General features: G+C 33.8%; 1 protein-coding gene across 12 annotated transcripts in view; it reads right to left on the bottom strand.

The window, feature by feature from the left end:
* The window catches only part of DMD (dystrophin), a 2,277,745-nt gene that overhangs the window by 1,274,599 nt on the left and 981,908 nt on the right, over window positions 1–21,238 (bottom strand). For all 12 annotated transcript variants that reach the window (XM_064364425.1, XM_064364424.1, XM_064364427.1 and 9 more), the window contains one exon: window positions 15,141–15,311. In XM_064364425.1, the coding sequence (XP_064220495.1) occupies window positions 15,141–15,311 (171 nt within the window). The remainder of the gene's footprint in view (window positions 1–15,140; window positions 15,312–21,238) is intronic.

Below are 21,238 nucleotides of genomic sequence, written 5' to 3'. Positions count from 1 at the left end.
CCTAAGTAGTCCTGTGGCTGTCTCTCTGCTACACCATGAGGTCCTGGTCCACTCGAAATCACTTCATATACTTTTTGTTTTGGTTTTGCCTTTGGCATCAAATAAACAGGGAAAATAAATGAGGTAACAATGTATAAACATTTTTATGTAAGACAGAATTACTGTTTTGTCAATTCTAAAATATTGTTTTGTGTTGTATTTTTTTCAATATAAAAATACCTGAAATTAAGGTACTTAATGCCAAATGAACTCAACAGCTATCATGCATGAGGTTCTTCATTTGTAGGTGTTATATGCTGCACATGGATGAGTTTAGCAATTCATAAAAGCAATTTCTTCATTTATCAATCTTAAGTGTTGACTGAGCTCCTATTATATGGCAGTTACTACTGTAGCGGAATCATATGTAATTCTACTCAATATATTTTGGGAGATTAGAAGTATCTCATTTGTGTAGACACAGCCCCTTTAGAGCTTGACTTCAGAGTGTACTTAGACTAGATTTTACCCCTTTTGATACTTTGTCTTCACCCTTTTGTAGTATACAACCTTTACAACCAGAGATGTTAGCCATTGCTACTAGGTACTGTGGTTAAAATGGTAGAGAAGTCCCTGTCCATCGAAAACTTGTATTCCAGTATGAGTTTGTCAAAGAGATGGACATATATGCAAATGATAATTCTGTACTCACTATATTCCAGTCTAGTGGCATGTCACTGTAGTTGATTTATTCACAAAGGTAACACTTCACGGAGTTGAAGTTTAATTTATATTTGGATTACTAATTATCTATTAAAATGTCTTCATAAAGATGACATTATATTTTAGCATCAATGTAAAAAGTTATTGTATACATAGATCTTTGTTTCTTACATGTCAAGCAAGGCGGTTAGAGGCAATGGAATTTTCCAAAACTCAGAAGAGATCAGAAAAGCTTTGAACTTAGGGCATAATACTGCACTTAGTTCCCGACTCACAAAAACTACTATGCATCAACATCTGGTCAAAATCCTCCAGCTTACTTAAATAATGTCCAGTGATATTCAGTTGACGGGATCAATAAAATAGGAAATGTAGTTTAACTCCTAGTGTTTTCTTAAGTCCGACAAAATTGTAAATTAAAACTAAAAGATGTTCAAGTTATCACCATCATGAACTTGTATCTGAAAAATGCAGTGATATTATGGTGGTTTATAACTGCTAATGGTCAAAAGTGATTCATAGGAAAATTTACTCTAAAAAAAAGAGACAGGGTTAAACCTTTATGTATGTTATTCAACAATAAACAAGTATTCAATTATTTGTATAAGTGCTATTTTTGGTTAGGAAAAAATATTGTGTTAATTTAGTGAGTTTCAAATTTTCCCCCTCAAATGTGTTTTTAATCAAAGGTATAACTTAAATAAGACTTAGCTTTTAAATACTATGCTGATCTTGCTTTCTGAAGATCTCACTCAAATATTAATTGACCAGGCCAGGCACAGTGGCTCACGCCTGTAATCCCAATACTTTGGGAGGCCAAGGCAGGTGGATCACTTGAGGTTGGGAGTTCAAGACCAACCTGACCAACATGGTGAAATCCCATCTCTACTAAAATTACAAAATTAGCCAGGCGTGGTGGCTCATGCCTGTAATCCCAGCTACTTGGGAGGCTAAGGCAGGAGAATTGCTTGAACCTGGGAGGCAGAGGTTGTGGTGAGCTGAGATCGTGCCATTGCACTCTAGCCTGAGCAATAAGAGCAAAACTCCATCTCAAAATACATAAATAAATAAATAAAATAAAATAAAAATAGTAATTGACCAATATATATTAGGTGCCTAATATCCAATCTGTACTGTGCTATTCATTGCTAGAGATGAGGAAAGAAGTAATCTTTGCAACCCTTACTCTAATTGTGCCTACAGTGTAGCTGCAGAAGAAAGCTTAAATGCAATACAACAATTTGATATTATACTAGAAAACAATCACATTTTTTTTTTGAAACAGATGAGCCACAGCTGGAATAAGCATGAATGACTTCAAGGGAGAGACGATATTTGAAGGTGGAGTGTGCCATACAGCATGGAATGGTTTGAATTGACTAAAGACAAAGTACAAATCAATGAGAAGGTATGAAAGTTGGAATAAAAGGCTACCATAGAGGAATAGGGAATCCTTATTGCAAACTAAAAGAACACATTTGATGAGGTTGTTGCAGAACCATTTCCTTTTGCTCTAACAGTTTCCCATAACAGAAGAATGTTTGCACCTTCAGACGTATGGAGGAACAGAGCTACTGCCTTCGCTGTTCTCTTTATATCTGTGCTCATTCCTCTCAAAGGGAGTTACTTATTTATTGGGTTGGTGAGACGGGGAGAAACAGCTGAACATATATGGCATTTCCTCCTTTTCAAAAGCATCCAATTATCAGCACACATGCCTTCTTCTGCCTTGTGAGGTAAGAGGTAGAGAGAGTTCCAGAAGATCTACTCCTCTGAAGGAACTTCAAATTCAGTGACTAAATTCACTAAATTATAACTCAGACACTTCAGGTTTCTCAATCATGTCGTCATGTGATAGCTGCTAGGATTGATTTTAAGGCTGAAGAAAAAGCAAGATTGTGCAAACTCAGTTTTGATTTGACCTATGAAATGACTTTAAGTCTACCTTCAGGAAATTCAAGAGTAGTTAAATGCAAACTACATACTTGGCATTAAGGGTTTTTGGGATAGAGGGGAAAAGGTCTGACGTAAGTAAAATACAATTAAAGTATAAATTGCCACGATGTCTAACATGTTTTTATTTTCCATATGTTTAATTTGTAACATTTGAAAGCTCTAGAAAAATAGTTCAAATAACTTCACTAACTTCCATGATTTCAAACAAATTTGCTATCTACTTCTTAGCCATAATAACTTTAAATGCTACTCTAATTTCCCTATTATAAAAGAATGAGTAGAATAAGTTAATTTATTCCAGTGAAGTCATGCCCCATGTTGATAGGGAGGATGAATAATATATTCTGATTCATTCCCAATATCTACAAGTTTAATAGATTGTAGAAATTTAAGTTCAGGATTCAGCTATCAGTTTATTTCACTGATAACAATAGCAAGATGAGAAAACCTTTTCTATTGGTCTCTGCTGATCATACCATCAGCATGTGATCATACCATCAGCATTTTTAATTATTTTAATGGTAGAACTGTTAAAATTATTGTAACTATTATCTGGTCCCATAGGGACACCTTTACAAATGTTTTCCTTCAAGGGCAAAGAAATATAGCTCACTTAAGCTTCATTCTCTCCTTTACCCATTTTATATTTTCACAAGTCTTCTAATAACTTCTACAAATTCTCTTGGAATTTCTCAGGGACTTATATTCCTAAGATAACTTCTCTGTCTGATCTCCTATTATTTACACCTCCTCTTTTTAAACAAATTTTATTATCTTAAGAGTCTCCTGTTCTATAAAGCCTGTCTTCAATCAGCACCACATTTATTTAACTATGTACCTTAACACCATTTCCTTATAGATTCCTCCCTTTACCAGGACTCAAATTCAGATTTATTTCTAGATATTCCTTTCTCTTATGCATGTTCCCTCTAATATGAATAAAAGGCTAACTAAAGCATCCATAAAAGGCATTTTGAGAGGTCCCCCTACCGAAGTGAATTCTGTACTTACTTAGTATGTGCAAATATTATATCATTTCTGATCATAGGGAACAGGAGAGAGTTCTTTCACCTTTTAGCTACATAACATACTCATGAAAAGCAAAGGAACACATGGCCATATTACTGCAATTCTAAGACGAGCATTTCTCACATTTTAAGGATTCCGAAATTGAGATGAAACATACAATTTAGGTTTACCTTAAAAGTGGTAGTGTTTTTTTTTTTAAAAATTCTCAGCAGCTGTAATCATATCAATGGTGAATCATACAATCTAACATGTCTTAAACATGAGGAAATATGATGCTAATTGCTTTTTCAGCCCCCAACGTTACTTTATCATGGCTAGAGGTTTAGGACATATTTTATTATGAGGCTAATGTGACAGAATAATATAATGATAAATTCAAAAAGAACACAAAACATTAAATATGGATTCTATAGCAATGTGTATTGACTTTTTAATAATAATGTATTGTTTATTAAAGAAGAATTTCATGAAAGCAGAATGAACAGAAATTACAGCTATAACTATAATGACAGTGAATAGTGACTCCAAAGGCATTTAACAGATGTTCTATTTTCTAAGTAACAGCTGCTTGATGCATTCATTGCACCAAGTTAATGATCTGCTAGTGTTATTTCACGTCACAGATAAATTACTGTGCTCACTTAAAAAAAAAAAGATATGTAATTTTTCATGGGAATGATTGTATAACAGACTTTAGAAGTAAGTAATAGTTCTTATGTTTTTATAGCTAAGAGGAGTGATGAGTTTAGACAGTTATCCAGATAATCTAGAACCAGAAACCAGATCTCCTTAAACTGTGAAAGCTGATGGTTTAAAAAAACGTACAAGACATGGTTGACTGAGCTGAATGTAGGTCTCATCAGACAGCTTGAAATTCATAGATCTTGTATCACATTATCCAGTGATTCCCAACTTCGCTGAACATTAGAGCTGGTTACAATCAGACCAATTAGATCAGAATTCCAGAAGTGAGCCCCAGACATTGGTATACTTTTCAAGTTTATAAGGTGATTTCGATGTGCAACCAATGTTGAAAACCACAGGCAAGCAGGAAGACGCATTCTAAGGTTTTATTGAGTGATAGTCATCAAATTCTAGGAGTGGCCTGGAAACCAAAGGATAATTGAGGAACTAATAATTATTCTTCCTGATGTTAAATATTATAAAACTTTGTCTCCAAATGAATGTGAAAAGCACAGTACCTTGTTACACAAGTGGCTACTTAGACATAGATTATTCTGCATTTAACACCTTGAGTTAAATTTATTAATCCCATTTGTGTGTGTGTGTGTGTGTGTGTGTGTGTGTGTGTGTGTGTGTGATCCTCTTAGACAACTGTTGGCATACTAAGACTACTGTTAATAAAACAGGGGGTAGGATTAACATACTATAGGACAATTTTTTTTTTCAGAAAATCATATTTGAAATTTTAGATGACACCATGGATACTTAGGAGTTTAATGGAACTGAGTTATTTAACTGAGTTGGAATATTTAATGATTGAAACAAAATTAGAAATAAAAATGTTAGTGATTAAATCAGAAAATCATATAGATTAGACTTTGCTATATTTCCCAAACATAATGATCATCAGGGAAATAAACCTCTGGTAATCACATACATATTTACTATTCCTATGGTTATATTTGCATGCTCAATTCATATGCTAAACAATTTTGGCCAGTAATGAGATATTTAGATTGATTTACTTATACTCAACTAATCATAGTGATTTTAAGATATTAAAAAACAATATTTGAAATCACCCCAGTGGGGACAGACTACAGACTATAATAGGTGATAAATACACATGGGTTTTTCATTTTATTATTTTAATGAGGACTTATATTTTCTGCACTTGAAATTTAGCCATGGTTTATTTCATTCTTATTGTAAATAATGAGTAGTTTTTTGTTATTTTAGGCTTGGATTATTCTAAAATTACTAGAAAATAAGATTTCTTACAATAATTCAGTATAGTGGAAAAAAACTGTTGAAATCAGGATTCTAGTTACAGTTTTGCTATGTACCAGGACTTGTATTTTCTCATCTATGGATCAGATGATGTTTGCTCTAAAACTTGTAAAATTTTAAATGCATAATTTTCAACTCTTAATTTACAATTCATGTTTAAACACATATTTCATAAATATATATATATATACTATGTGTCAGGCAGTATCTTATGTATATGGGAAATATTGGTGACCAAAACAGACATTTTCCCTGTCCTTTGGCCAAATGAACTATTATCGCCTACATAATAGTTCAAGAGATTAGGGGTTATTATGACAGCTCAAGGATCTTGTGCGGTTCTGGTATTCAAACTCTTCAGGTGCTAGTAATCTCCTGTAGATTGCCTTGCCATTTCCTTCCATTATCTCTATAGTTAGCAGAGTATCTGGACATTTATGGGGTGATAAATATCACTGTGATGGTTGCCTCATGGCATTGCTGTTGTCTGGACCATACAGCTAGGAGTAATCCATATTTTCAAAATCTTAACATTAATTTTATATTCTTTAATACCACTCCGATTGAATTCAAATGTACAGTGAAAGGGCTATGTGACTGTAGGAAGTTCCAGTTAGTATTAATAGTTTAAATTTTCCATGATTAATCTTTTGTCTCATTTGCTAATATTCTCAAATGTCTTCCTCCTATCATTTTAATTTAAAAAATTTTCCTTTACCTTTCAAACGATGTGGCATACTTTTAAATTTTATTCTTTTTTTTTCTATAACTGTAATTTGAAAACGTGGTCACATGGTAACAGCATTCAGGACAGTTTTCTTACCGGCAGCTGTCCCTTCAACTAATCAACCCTGACCACATCCTAGCTACTTCTGGAAGATCTCCCATTCTCTCTCTGTGGGATCATTAAGAATCTGATGCAGAATACCTAAGATATTCTTGGGTTCACAGTTCTCTTCAAGGAGATGGCAACTTTAAACATCTGAAGTTATGTCAGGCACCACCCAGTATCTTTTGGAAGTGCTACACATTCTAGTATCTATGGTTTGGAATGTGTGACTATTGAATTATGAGCAGGAAGAAAACTTAGATGAATCATTCTATTTAGGAAAGACCAATTCTGCAACCTACTGGCCTATCAAAAGGATCCTAGAGATGCCAAACCTCTGATACTCATTCAAGAAGAAGACATGGCAAAAGTCTAGGATCAAACAGGGAACGGGTTCTATATTAGCTTTCCTCTAGTTCGGGAGTTTGAATATTGTCTGTGAATAGCCACACAGTAGTTGTTCTAGGCTTTGTGAACCATGTAGTCTCTGTCACAGTTACTCAACTCTGCTGTTGTAGTACAAAAGCAGCCAGAAAAAATAAGCAAATAGAAGTTGATACACCTCAATAAAGTCTTATTCATACACTGACATTTGCCTTTTTAATAATTTTATGTGTCATGAAGTATATAGTTCTTATCTGAATTTTTTCCAACCACTTACATAAAAACAATTTTTAGCCCATGGGCTGCACAAAAGAAGGTGGCTGAATGGATTAGGCCTAACAATTATAGTTTACCCATCTCTGCTCTAATTTATCTGACTCTCAACAATTTATCTTCCTCTTGGTGACAGAGTCTCTTAGGCATTCTCCTCTACAGGGAAGCTCAAGAAGTTGGCTAGAATTGATATGCCTCCTACTAGGTTAGCTCTTTTAATGGTTCCCATGGTAACATTAATCCTCATATTGAGGAGCCAGGACCCACAAGTCTTTGAAATTCTTAGGAGAGTGAATGACTATTACAAATTTAATCCTGGTCACCCTATGAAAGCAATTAACATCTGTGATTTTCTGACTTTTTAACAAAAGCCATTCTAACTGGTGTGAGATGGTATCTTATTTAGGGCATGATTGGCATCTCTCTGATGATTAGTACTACTGAAGATTTTTTCATATGCTTGTTGGCCACTTGTATGTCTTCTTTTGAGGAGTGTCTGTTCATGTTCTTCATCCAGTTTTCAATGGGTTTCTTTTTAATTTATTGTTGATAGGTTTAAGGTCCTTATAGATTCTGGATATTAATCCTTTATCAGATGTACAGTTTGCAAATATTTTCTCCCATTCTGGAGGTTATCTGCTTCATGCATTATTTCTTTTTCTGTACAGAAGCTGTAATTTAATTAAGCCCTTTTTGTCAATTTTTGTTTTTGTTGAATTTGCTGTTGAGGTCCTAGTCATAAATTCTTTGCCAACGTCAGTGTCCAGAACAATTTTTCTTAGGTTTTCTTCTAGGATTTTTAGTAATTTGATGGTTTACCTTTAAGACTTTAATTCATGTTGAGTTAACTTTTGTATATGGTGAGAGGTAGGAGTCCAGGTTCATTCTTCTGTATATGGGTAGCCAGCTATCCCAGCACCATTTAATGAGTCATTTGTCCTTTCCCTGTTACTTCTTTTTTGCCAACTTGGTTAAAAATCAGTTGGTTGTAGCTGTGCAGCTTTATTTCTGAGTTCTCTATTCTATTTCACCGATCTATGTGTCTATATTTGTAATAGTATTATGCTGCTTGTGTTACTACAACTTTGTAGTATAGTTTGAAGTGAGGCAATGTGATGCCTTCAACTTTGTTATTTTGGCTTAGGATTGCTTTGGCTATTCTGGGTCTCTTTTGGTTCTATATGAATTTTAGAATTGTTATACAATATACCATGTAACAAACCTGCATATGTAACACCCAAATCTAAAGTAATTTTAAAAAGAAAGTAATTGAGAAACAGAAAGGGATATGGAGGTTTTTTCACCCTTTTCTTGTTTACAAAAAGGGAAATAAAATCATTTTCAGAGGACCTTCAGTTCTGATGTTACCTCACCCAATGACTTACAGATCTGTCCTTTCTAATAACGATTCCCTCTGAATAGAGGTGTTCTTAAGGATAGTACAACTGCACTGCTGCCACACAAATTGACCATTCACAGGCTAGCTTTTAGTTCCACTTTGATGAAAATTCTCAATTTTCAGTTTGCACTATTTATTCCCTTGACTCTATTTTCACAAGGGAATCACTGATAAGATTCTTTCTAAGTCATGCTTCAATGTAGAAAATAAGGTCAACAAACCCACAGAAACATCCTCTTAAACAACTGGGAAGACAATGTTCCTTATTCATCTCAGTGAAATTAATCTGCTGTTTAATTTCACTGATTGAGCAACAAGGTTCCTGTCTTGTTGCTCAATCAGCATGAGAATCTTTTGCCAGATGAGCAGTGGCCATATTCATTTGAAACCAGTAATTTCCATCAAGTAGGTGTTTCTTAATTACTAAGATTTATCTTACAGAACCTGGCTGGTGGGGTTACCAAAAGGAAAAATCCAAAGTATTTGGTTTTTTTGTATGTTTTACTTTCTTATGTTCTTATACATTATTTTAGACACATAGAAAGTATACCAAATGTAATCATTACTTCTATACACATAACTCATCTTAAGGAATGACATATTACAAATATCATTTAAGTGTCCTATTGACATCCCAGCCAATTCTTTAGTCTTTCCTCACAGAGATAGCTCTTGTTCTGTATTCAGTTTATATTAATTCCCACACATCTTTCTGCCTTTGCTATATATTATATATAATGAAATAATGTATATTTTTACATATTTCAACCTTTATGTAAATGGTATCACACTGCAGCATTTAAGGTGTTTCCAATTTGACTATATTTCTCAAGAAGCTTGATTTTTATAACATCTATTTCACTGTTTTAGGCAACCTTCCCCTTCCTTTTTACAGGGGACAGCATTAGAAAACAAATGGCGAATTTCCCTCTAAGCCTATGCCGAGTTTATAAAGAACCAGCAATCCCATTACTGGGTATACACCCAAAGGATTATAAATCATTCTATTATAAAGACACACGCACATGTATGTTTACTGTGACATTGTTTACAATAGCAAAGACCTAGAACCAACCCAAATGCCCATCAATGATAGACTGGATAAAGAAAATGTGGCACAAAAACACCGAGGAATACTATGCAGCCATAAAAAAGGATGAGTTCATGTCCTTTGCAGGGACATGGATGAAGCTGTAAACCATCATTCGCAGCAAACTAACACAACAGCAGAAAACCAAACACTGCATGTTCTCACTCATAAGTGGGTATTGAACAATGAGAACACACAGACACAGGAAGAGGAACATCATACACCAGGGCCTGTTGGAGTGTCATGGGGAGAGGAGGGTTAGCAGGGGGTGGGAGAATTGGCGAGGGATAATATTAGGAGAAATACCTAATATAGATGACAGGGGGATGGATGCAGCAAACCACCATGGCATGTGTATACCTATGTAACAAACCTGTACGTTCTGCACATGTACCTCAAAACTTAAAGTATATATATATATATGAATATAACTGATCTTTCTGCCAGTATAAGAAATTCTTCTGGACAGGTACAGTGGCTCATGCCTGTAATCCCAGCACTTTAGGAGGCCAAGGTGGGTGGATCACCTGAGGTCAGAAGTTTGAGACCAGCCTGACCAAGATGGTGAAATCCTGTCTCTCCTAAAAATATAAAAAATCAGCTGACCATGGTGGTGCACGGATGCAATCCCAGCTACTCGGGAGGCTGAGGCAGGAGAATTGCTTGAACCTGGGAGGTGGAGGTTGCAGTGAGCCGATATTGTGCCACTGCACTACAGCCTGGGTGATAAGAGCTAGACTCTGTTAGGAAAAGAAAGAAAGAGAAAGAAAGAAAGAAAGAAAGAAAGAAAGAAAGAAAGAAAGAAAGAAAGAAAGAAAGAAAGGAAGGAAGGAAGGAAGGAAGGAAGGAAGGAAGGAAGGAAGGAAGGAAGGAAGGAAGGAAGGAAGGGAGAGAGAAAGAGAGAGAGAGAGAAAGAGAGAGAGAGAGAAAGAAAGAGAGAGAGAAAGAGAGAAAGGAAAAGAAAAGAAAGAGAAAGAGAGAGAAGGAAAGGAAAGAAGAGAAGCAGGAAAGAAGGAAAGCAGGCCGACAGGGAGGCGAGTGGGTAGGTGGGCAGGTGGGCGGGCAGGCAGGCAGGGAGGGAGGCAGGCAAGCAAGCAAGGAAGAAACTGTTCCTTTCAGTGTCTATTTGGTTTCCCTACAAGTTGGAATAATTCATCTCAATGCTAGTAGCTCCTCTCTGAAGGTACATGGGGCTGACTTAAGTATCGCTCACACTATAATGGTTGTCTCATTTGATTAATTCTGTGTATTTTATGGTAGATCTAAATGATAGTTGTGTTGGTGGTTCTGATGGGACCTTATTTAGAATTTTGGTGGTACTGGAATACTTCTTTCACATGGACTATGGCTGTATAGACAGGTGATAAAATATTATTAAATTAATTTAATAACACAATCTAGCAGGAAACAGAGAAACAGCAAGAATGCCTGGCTGCTTTGGTGGCCACCGATATAGTTTGCATTATAGACAATGCATCATCTGGGACCTGCCCAAATCATGGGAAGGAGGTGAAATGTGAAAATGATTATAGAGAAGCCAGGGTTTTTTTCCTCATGAAAACTCAAGTGTTAGATCCTTGTGGAAGGGTTTGATTTAATATGACAGGAATTTTGATAAACAGCATTCATGATATAAATACAACAAGCCAGACCATGGAAGACTAGATTCATTCTGATTTTAATGTTAGATTTATTTTTCTCAGCTTCACAATGTAAGAAAAACTGAATTGAACTTTAAATATCTTTATGCTTTCCTAATTTAGGATAGGAAATTTCCTCATTTATATAACATGGCTAGTTAAAAACCAAAACCCTAAAACTTTTACATCACATGAGGACTTTATGAAATCTATATTGCTATAGATTAGTAAAATCTATATTGTTTTTAAGGTGACTTCTGATTCTCCAATTGGAGCAATACTTCCAAACCCTTTGCTAATTTTGATCTTGGAAAGTGATTTCTAGTTTTCTCCATCACAAGAAAAACTAATACATTTAGACTTAGTCTTATCATTATTGACCACTAGATTAATTTTCACCACACTCAATACTTGATACTTCCTGCCCCCTATAAAATGTTCTCACTCCACCTATTGAATGTCATCAAGTAAGAGAGTACTATTAAGCTTTATTTTCAATAGCTTTTATAGCTAAAGTAATAGCCCAACTGTGTTTTCAAATAAATCTATTCACTGAGAGATTGATGTAGATTCCTAGAGAAGTCAACATATTTTGAGTTGTTGATGGTAAGTTTTCTTTCTTCAATTATGCTTGGCACAAAAGGCTCAATAGCCAATTTCTATGTGACTAGTTCAAACACAAAACTCTAAGTTTGCAAAAATTTTGGCTACTGAAGCCTTCTGGTACTATGACATAAACATAAAGTCTTGCTTTCGAATTAGATATAGGGCCAAGTATATAAATGTATTATCAGTTAGAAACAATCTGGATTCTTTCCAGAAAAAAGATACAGAAATTGTTTTTTTCTGTATTCAGAGAAAATAACCCTCAAATCCTGATGCCAAATTCTACTTAAAAGCTCAGTTGTAGGAAAACATATTCACAGAAGTTTACATGATGTGATTATTATGCATTGCATGCCTGTATCAAAATATCTCATGTAATTCATAAATATATACACCTACTATGTATCCATACAAAATTAAAAATTAATACAATGGAGAACCTAAAAATCTGAAAATAATTACTAGAGTACTTTAGACTTCTGCTCCAACATTTTTTCCTCTGACAGAATTGCTTTTCCTGAATGGCCCTTTAGCACTAAATTTTCCTTTTTCATGGAACCATGTTGGTAGAAAAACAATGACAACATAAACATTTTTATCGTTTATTATAAAAATATTAATCAGCTTGTTATCTCCTTTATGACCCTCCCATTTATTTTCTTCTGGCACTAAATTCTAGCAAAAAGCTAATAGACTACTAGTAAAGTTAAAATTATTTTAATCAGGGACTCCATGTTTGGATCCTCTTCCACAAACACTCCCTTCGTGGAAGTCATCTTTCTCTTTCCTGGATTTCCCCTCTGGGATCCCCTTCCACACTCTCTCACGGAAGCCTGTCTTCCCCTCCTAAACTCCATCTCTCTCTCTATTCCCTTCCACTCAGTGTGGAAGCTGCTTTCCTCTCCTGGATTCCATCTTTCTGGATTCTCTCACTCAGCATGAGAGTTAGCTGTTTCTTTACCTCTCCTCCTCTTTCTCTCTCTCTAAATAAATAACTTTCTACAAAAAAAAAAATTTTAATCATTATTTTAATAATTCGTACACTTTGAGTCTCATAAATATGTTTACTTCTTGGTTTTGTCTGTTAGGAAGCTTGGTGCCAGTTTGTGGTGGTTTCCTGTGCATTCCACCATCCATGGGACATAGTGGATATATTCCTGTGCACATTTTAAAAATTATTTATCTACTATAATTTTCCTTTTCTTAGTTTTCCAATTTATTTATGCTTGTCAAGTTGTGCCATATGTATCTCTTTAACTGGAATTTAATATATAGTAAATATAATTAAGATATTTTAAGATAAAACTGATAATGTTTAATTATAGTCAATATAATTTAAATATAATGTTCTAGGCTCAATGGAACTGAGAGAAATTCAGCAGAAATAAATTATAATGTCCAAAAATTTTAAATAATAATAATAATAAATTGACTCTAGTTATTCATGTTTTCTGTAGCCACATCCCAAATACTTAGAATGATTAGCAACTACATTTTATGTATTGTATTTAAATGAATTTAATTTGGTTTTTAAAATTTTGCCATTTATCAGCAGATCTGCTATTTGAAACAGCAGAAGAAACTTATGGCTTGGATCAAGCTCTCTACCTACTAAGAAACCATGAGTAAGGAGAATGTACTCAATAGTCATGGGGTTTCACACATGAGAGTTTGAATTTTATGTTAAATTATTAGAATTATTTTCATAAATATGACTGATTTAAATCTGCAGGGCATATCTTTTTCTTATATGATTGTTATTTTTAAAGAAATGAGCACCTTCCAAACAAATTGGTAAAGAAAAAAAGTTATATAATTTAGATGCAAATGAATATACTCTTTGACAAGAGGTTTTAGAGTATGTCATTAACAGCTTAGTGTTTCAAAAGATCTAGACAGAGTGATAAATTATCTTTGTTCTATAAAGAAAGAAAATAAATTTCAGTTTTCTGAGCTTTTTTTCCTACTAGATCTCAAATGAGCTTTGCTTTTTGATTTTATGAAAAATACTTTCCAGGCAGATTCAATAATCAGACAATTCTCCAGACTATTCAAGCTTTCTATACAACAAGGATAACCTACAAACCTTTGCAAAGTTCATTATCTTATAATATTTGAATGACTTCATGGTGAGGCTAATGCAAAAATACCTCAAGTGTGCTTGAACGATAAGAAAAAATAAGGCTAATGTGCGTTTTAACCTATATAAATTATATCCTCCTTACTATAGTAATCTCATATCATATGTGATCCTGAATGGATAACTATAATTCAATATCTTATCTAAAATTAAATTTATTCAGAATGAGGAAAAAAATAATTTAATTCACTACTATATATTTGAAAATATTTTATGTAACAAAATATATTACTACTTATTCTCTGAATCTACATAAAGACAGTTTTCATTTTGAGTCTCATTCATATGATTGTAAATTTTTACATAATATGCTGAAAATTTCCCAACTTTGAATAATCTGGATAGCCACACTGAATTAAAAATAAAGCAAGAATTTATTATACATCTACTTAATTTGGTAACTTTAAAACATCAAGTGGGTGTAAATGGTTTAAGACACTGGCAAATTTTGAAGTAAAAACAAGTTATCAAAATCAGCTATTTTCTTTATGCCAACACACTTACAAGTAATCTGGTAATGAGTACATTGTAAAAAAAATATTAAGCTATGAGTGCCTTGAATTAAATTCTAGGCAGCAATAAATGTCTGACCGACCATCAGAGAAAGGGCAAGAATTTAACAGCTAAGGACTGCAGGAGTCCCTGTATCATTTGGTGATGGAAATGATAGCCCCTGCATAGACACCTTGAGATTCTTTCTGAAATGTGACTTTGGCAATATGCTGATCTCGCAAGTCCTGTCCAGCTCAACTGTCTTCAGTCTCTGTGTCCTTGCCCTCTTCATGGCTGTGGGATTCATCTGGACAGTATGGTCTTATGCAAGTCAGTAGAACACAGGATCTGGACCAATTTTCAGACTAATGACCTATGTATTTTTTAAGGTCTTATTCATAATTTTCTGAACTCTAAGGAAGCTTTGGAGAGACTCTTGCTAAAGCTTACCATTGGTTTTATCATGGTTCTGAAAAGCACAGTTAAGCTACGGCTTAATTTTTAAGAAAGGGAAAATGAAACAATATTAATATTTTTAATGCTACATGTTAATACTTCCTTACAAAATCATATTACTATGTGTTTTCACATATGCTCAAAATAACCTTCAGTGATATAGGTTTTACCTTTCCCCAGGCAACTTCAGAATCCAAATTACTAGGCATTCCTTCAACTGCTGATCTCTTTGTCAATTCTGTATCTGTAGCTGCCAGCCATTCTGTCAAAACATTCATTTCCTTTCGCATCTTACGGGACAATTTCAAGCATTTCTCCAACTGTTGCTTTCTTTCTGTTACCTGAAAAGAATGATAATAAAACGCAATTTAGTTTACTCTTTAATTCAAATTTAGTTATAACCACTTATTTGGAACTTTTATATTTCTGTTATTTAAAATAACTATTTTCTTACATGTTATAAAATAGTATTTGATGAAAACCATATATTCTGAATATTATGAGTGAATAAAAATCGTCTAGGGCAGATGAGATCGTTTGTCCAAAAGATAGTGTCTTGTATGTTGTCATGGTAGAAAAGAAAGCAGTAAGAATTTCTCTCTAATATAAGATAATTTTTGGCCAAAGTTTACGATAAATAAATTAAGTTAAACTGAAGATAAGACTAATTTCTCACTGAAAACTTGCTCATTTGTCAAAAATGTGGCAAGAAACTTTACAATCCTCTATATAGAAATGAGGCTTGCTCATGTTGGTAAGGAATCAAAATGAAGATAGAATATTAATTCTCTCAAAAAGTGAAAGTATCTGTGTAATACCTAGGTTTATCAATTTTATCCTCATTACATCTTTAAAGTGTCTTACATCTGCTCAAAAATAATACAGTGAATAGGTCACTTCCTCCTTAAATAAAATTTTGCCATCCATTAAGAACAAAGAAAATGAATGCAAAGACAACATTCATTCTCATTAATAGAAAAACCCATGACTTGATCCTGTGCTCCTGTTCTCAGTGTTTGAAACCAAGACCCTCAAAAGCAAATTATCCATATTCTTAATTAAGAAATGAACAAATTTATAATACAATGATTTATAATCCTTTGGGTATATACTCAATAATGGGATTGCTGGGTCAAATGGTATTTCTATTTCTAGATCCTTGCACGTATGTTTATTGCAGCATTATTCACAATAGCAAAGACTTGGAACCAACCCAAATGCCCATCAAGGATAGACTAGATAAAGAAAATGTGGCACATATACACCATGGAATACTATACAGCCACAAAAAAGGATGAGTTCATGTCCTTTGCAGGGACATGGATGAAACTGAAAACCATCATTCTCAGCAAACTGGCACAAGAACAGAAAACCTAATACCGCATGTTCTCACTCATAAGTGGGTGTTCAACAATGAGAACACACAGACACAGGGAGGGGAACATCACATACTGGGCCTAGGGGGGTGGAGGGCTAGGGAGGAATAGCTAGGGGTGGGGGGATTGGTGAGGGATAGCATTAGGAGAAATACCTAATGTAGATGACAGGGCAATGAATGGAGGAAACCACCACCATGGCATGTGTATACCTATGTAACGAACCTGCACGATCCAAACATGTACCCCAGAACTTAAAGTATAATAAATTTAAAACAATAACAAAAATAAAAATAAAAAAAGAAATGAACAGATTTGTATTTCTCTACCACCTTGTCAGATGTGCCTATATTTTGTTAAGATTTTCAGTTGGTTGGTTTAATAAAAAGCCCAGGGCCTCTTCCTAAATGCAGTCAGATGATCAACAAAAGCCAGATAAATTAAAGTTTCTTAAAGGCAAATTTTCTTGCCTCACACATCTTTAGATTACTCCCCTAAACCCCTCAAAGCTCCTTGAACAAAGAAAAGTCTTGCTAAGTATGCTTTATATATTGAATAAAGGAATGAATGATGACCTACAAATCATTAACTGCAAGTTAGAAAATATAACTGGTAGAATTTACATAAAGAGTTTAAACTCTTACAAGTTTTTCCCGTTTTGTTGTGTGTTTTCACTATATATATTTTAAAGAACCCTTTTCTGTCACGAAGACTGGGAATCTGAACAGTAGATTTAAATATTTGACCCTGCAGAAACAGCATGATGGAATGTAAGCATGTTAGGCTCTGCAATACCTAGTGGACTTTCAAGTTGAGTATGATTTTTGGCAGGACACCTCATTATTCTCTGTTAACATATCTGTCAGATGAGACCATTATGCTTATTAATAGAATATAGGAATATTCTGAGGGTAAAATCAGACAACAGTTTGAGAGAGCTAGACATATTTTAACACCTCAATCTATGCCTTTATTCTCATTACTTCCCTTTAGGGATGGTTCAGTAAAAAACTGTGCCTGAATGTACAGAGCAAAAGCTTTATTTACATTTGTTTTACTAACTTACAGATAAACAAAACATGGACAAGATTTGGCTTTTGTTGCTAAGAGATCTGAAAGGTAGAGTCCAGATTAATTTCATCTGTAATGGAATTGGTTAAATCAATACCATCACCAACACCATAAGTATATATTTGTGTATCATTCCTTAGGCATAATAGTTACCACTAACTGATGTGTGTGTGTGCATGCACACAAGTGCACATGTGCATGTGCATACAACCAAAATAAGAATCCAGCTATAAGCAAGAAAAACACCAAAGATGAAAATATGTATAAAGCACCTAAAATGCTACAATCAAATGAGTCTTCTGGAATCTTGATAACAATTCCAATTCCAAATAACAAATTTCATTAGTTTCTTAGCATAGGTATGCATACATTTAGAAAACATTTAGTTGCTGAGGCTGCAAATTCGTATTTTAAGAAATTTTCCCTTCTATTTTTTTCCTAAGTAAAAGCATCTGCTCTTTTGACTGCAAGAATTTTATTTGTGTTGTTGGGGTGGGTGGAGGTTGAGGGAAAATATACCTTATGGTGTGTTTCTATGCATAGTTTTTTTTTCCTATGCATTATTGGTAGAAAAATGATTCCATATTCAGTATATCAAAGAAATTCTATCTTCCCAGGGCTAATGCATTATTAATTTTTATTTATTTCACTTTGTTTATTTCCAGCTAAATACATTTTTAAAAAACAGGAGACACTGCCATCTTAAGGAAAATTGAGTTTTGTACTGTGTGTGTGTTTGTGGGGAAGGGATAGATTTAACAGAATGTCACCTGCAGTAAAATGTTTTAGTAGTCATTGTTTCATGAAGTTAAAAATGTATTTAGGGGATATTAGTATTGCTATTTATGTATATTTCCATAAAAATCAGATCATAGAGAAATAAAAAGAGGTTACAGGCATTATTACAACAATGGTGCTAGGTTTAACGTCTCTTAAGAAATTAATTACATTTTCTCTCCTCATTCATCACTATTTAAGGATACAGTGAAAAGGTAAGCCAAGAAGAAGAAAGCTCTCCTCAGGAATCGAATGGACCACCATCATGATCTTGCACTGCCAGGCTCCAGAACTTGGAGAAATAAATTTGTGTTGTTTAAACCACCAAGTCTATTTTATTTTGTTACGGCAGCCAGAGCTGATTACTCCAAAAAGGTAACATACTGAATTGACGCAGAGACAACCATGTAAATTTCCGAAGATCATAGAAAGAGAAGGGTTTCTTCTTATGTAAAAAGAATAATGTAATAAAATACCCTTTGTTGCCTTTGCTTTTATTAGACAAAGCCACTGTTGTTGAAAATATTTTGAGAGCCAAAATCAGACAATATTTTTATTCTCAGCCAAAGAATACATGACTTAGAGCATTTTTGCAAGAAGACATTTATACATAATCTCTTAATCATAAATGTTTCTAAATCAATATTTACTTCAAAAATAAACTTTTGGTCTATGTTTTTGCTGCATTCTATAATACTATTAAATATGAGTTCTTCATACTTCTTTTATTTTGCTTTAAGGATATTACTATGTGCCAAATAGAACAAACACAAGCTCTCAAATATGAATATTCTGGAATAAATAGGGTTTTACATCATTATGATAATCATTCATTTCTGAATAATAATCAATTCAGGGCACTATTATTTGTCTAATGTCACTTTTATTGTTTTAAATTCTAATTGATTTAGTTTATTATTTTATGTTAAATTTACTCTTGCAATGATTTTGTTAAAATTCCTATGACAGCTGGGCATGGTAGCTCATGCCTGTAATTCCAGCACTTTGGGAGGCTGAGGTGGGCGGATCACAAGGTCAGGAGATCAAGACCATCCTGGCCAAAATGGTGAAAATACAAAAAATTAGCCAGGCATGATGGCACGCACCAGTAGTCCCAGCTACTTGGGAGGCTGAGGCAGGGGAATTGCTTGAACCCAGAAGGCAGAGGTTGCAGTGACCTGAGATCATGCCACTGCACTCTAGCCTAGCAACAGAGCGACACTCTGTCTCAAAAAAAAAAAAAAAAAAAAAATCCTAAGACAAATACAAGGTCCACACACAAAAAAAAACTATTATTTTAAAAAGAAAACAGAGAAACTCCTCTCTACAAAAATATATATTTTCTTAATTAAAAAAATACTCATCAATACATTATTTTAGTATAAAGTCACACAGGTCAAATTATAAAATGAAAATTTATTATTTAAAACTTTAATATAAATTTATATTATTTTAAATTTATAATTATAAAGAGAACATGTCTCCAAAACTGAAGAAGCTGTAGCATTAGGATTAATATTAGAGATTATTCAATCTCTAATTGCTTTGAGACTAGAGATTATTCAGTCCTTCATAATTGATGTTAAATATGAAATAATTGGCATCTGCAAAAACTAATAAGCACTGGAATGAGATATCTAGTGCAGCTACGACTTTTCTCTCTGTGGTGATCTTTAAAGCAATGATAAATTTCCCTAGAGGATATAAAAGTATTTCATTCCAAAGGTACCTTGGTAGACTGATCAAACGAGCAGTTGAAATATATTTTATTTCAAGATTATCATAATGCTTTCCTATCAATTATGTATCAGTGCTCCTTATTGTGTAACAAATTAAGAGAATCTTTTGTCATAGGATGTCAACAAACTTGTTCAAAACACTCCACATATAAATTAGAGGGTTTTTAAAATATAAAAACAAGACTGTCAACTAATAAAAATTGTTATTTCTAGATTTCAATTTAAATCTAAAATTTACTTTCTATGATAAAGAATTTACAACTAATATCTTCAAGATATAAGCTTCAATCTACTTTCAGGGTGAGATACTAGAAATCTGCCTCCCTTTAGCTATTTCTCAAATATAGACATTTATACTTAAGTCTAGATGAAGTGACAATCTTATCAGTGATGTTGCTCTATTCACTAAAGTTGAGAACCTGAGTTGTAAAAATATAACTTTTTATCCTCCATGAAATTCAGTTCTTTCAGTCAGACTGAAATTAAAATGTTGGAAGTCCATTTTTAGAAAGGAAAAGATATCCCATATTCATGGACTGGAATAAATAATATTGTTAAAATGTCTGGACTACTCAAAGCTATTTACACACTCAATGCAATCCCTATTAAAATTCCAGTGACATTTTTGGCAGAAGTGGAAGAAATATTCCTAAATTTCATTTTGAACCACAAAAGACCCAGAAGGGCCAAAGCAATCTGAAGCCAAAAGAAAAAAGCTGGAGGTATCAGAACTACCTGATTCAAAAATATTCTATAATGCTCTAGTAATTAAAAGAGCGGGATAGTAGTATAAAAACAGACATATAGGCCAAAGGAACAAAATAGCCCAAAAATAAATCCACACATTTATGATCAACTTATCGACAAAGGTTCCAAGAATACAGAATGAGGAAAGGACATTCTCTTCAAAAATGGTTCTGAGAATTGGATGACCAAATGCCGGAGAATGAAATTGGACACTTATCTCACACCATATAAAAAATCAGTTCCAAATGGACTAAACACTTAAAACCTGAACCTATAAAATGATTTGAAGAAAACAGGAAAAAGCTTTGTGACATTGTTCTAAGCAAACTTTTTTTCGGCTCTGACTCCCAAAGCACAGGCAACAAGAGCAAAACTAGATGACTGTAATTGCATCAAACTGAAATCCTTCTGCTCGGCATAGGAAACAATTCACAAAGTGAAGAGATGACTATCATAATTTTAAACCATGAAAACTCTAAATCTATATAGAATATGTAAGTTGAGGGAAGTGAGAAAACTATCCTAGACATCCCACAGTCTTAGAAAGAGGAGATGGAG

The sequence above is a fragment of the Aotus nancymaae genome, unplaced genomic scaffold (assembly GCF_030222135.1).
Source record: "Aotus nancymaae isolate 86718 unplaced genomic scaffold, 86718_ANA_hifiasm-v0.15.2.pri h1tg000058l, whole genome shotgun sequence".
Classification (NCBI taxonomy): domain Eukaryota; kingdom Metazoa; phylum Chordata; class Mammalia; order Primates; family Aotidae; genus Aotus; species Aotus nancymaae.
The sequence above is the reverse complement of the archived record's forward strand: the minus strand, read 5'-3'. Positions and strand labels throughout refer to the sequence as shown.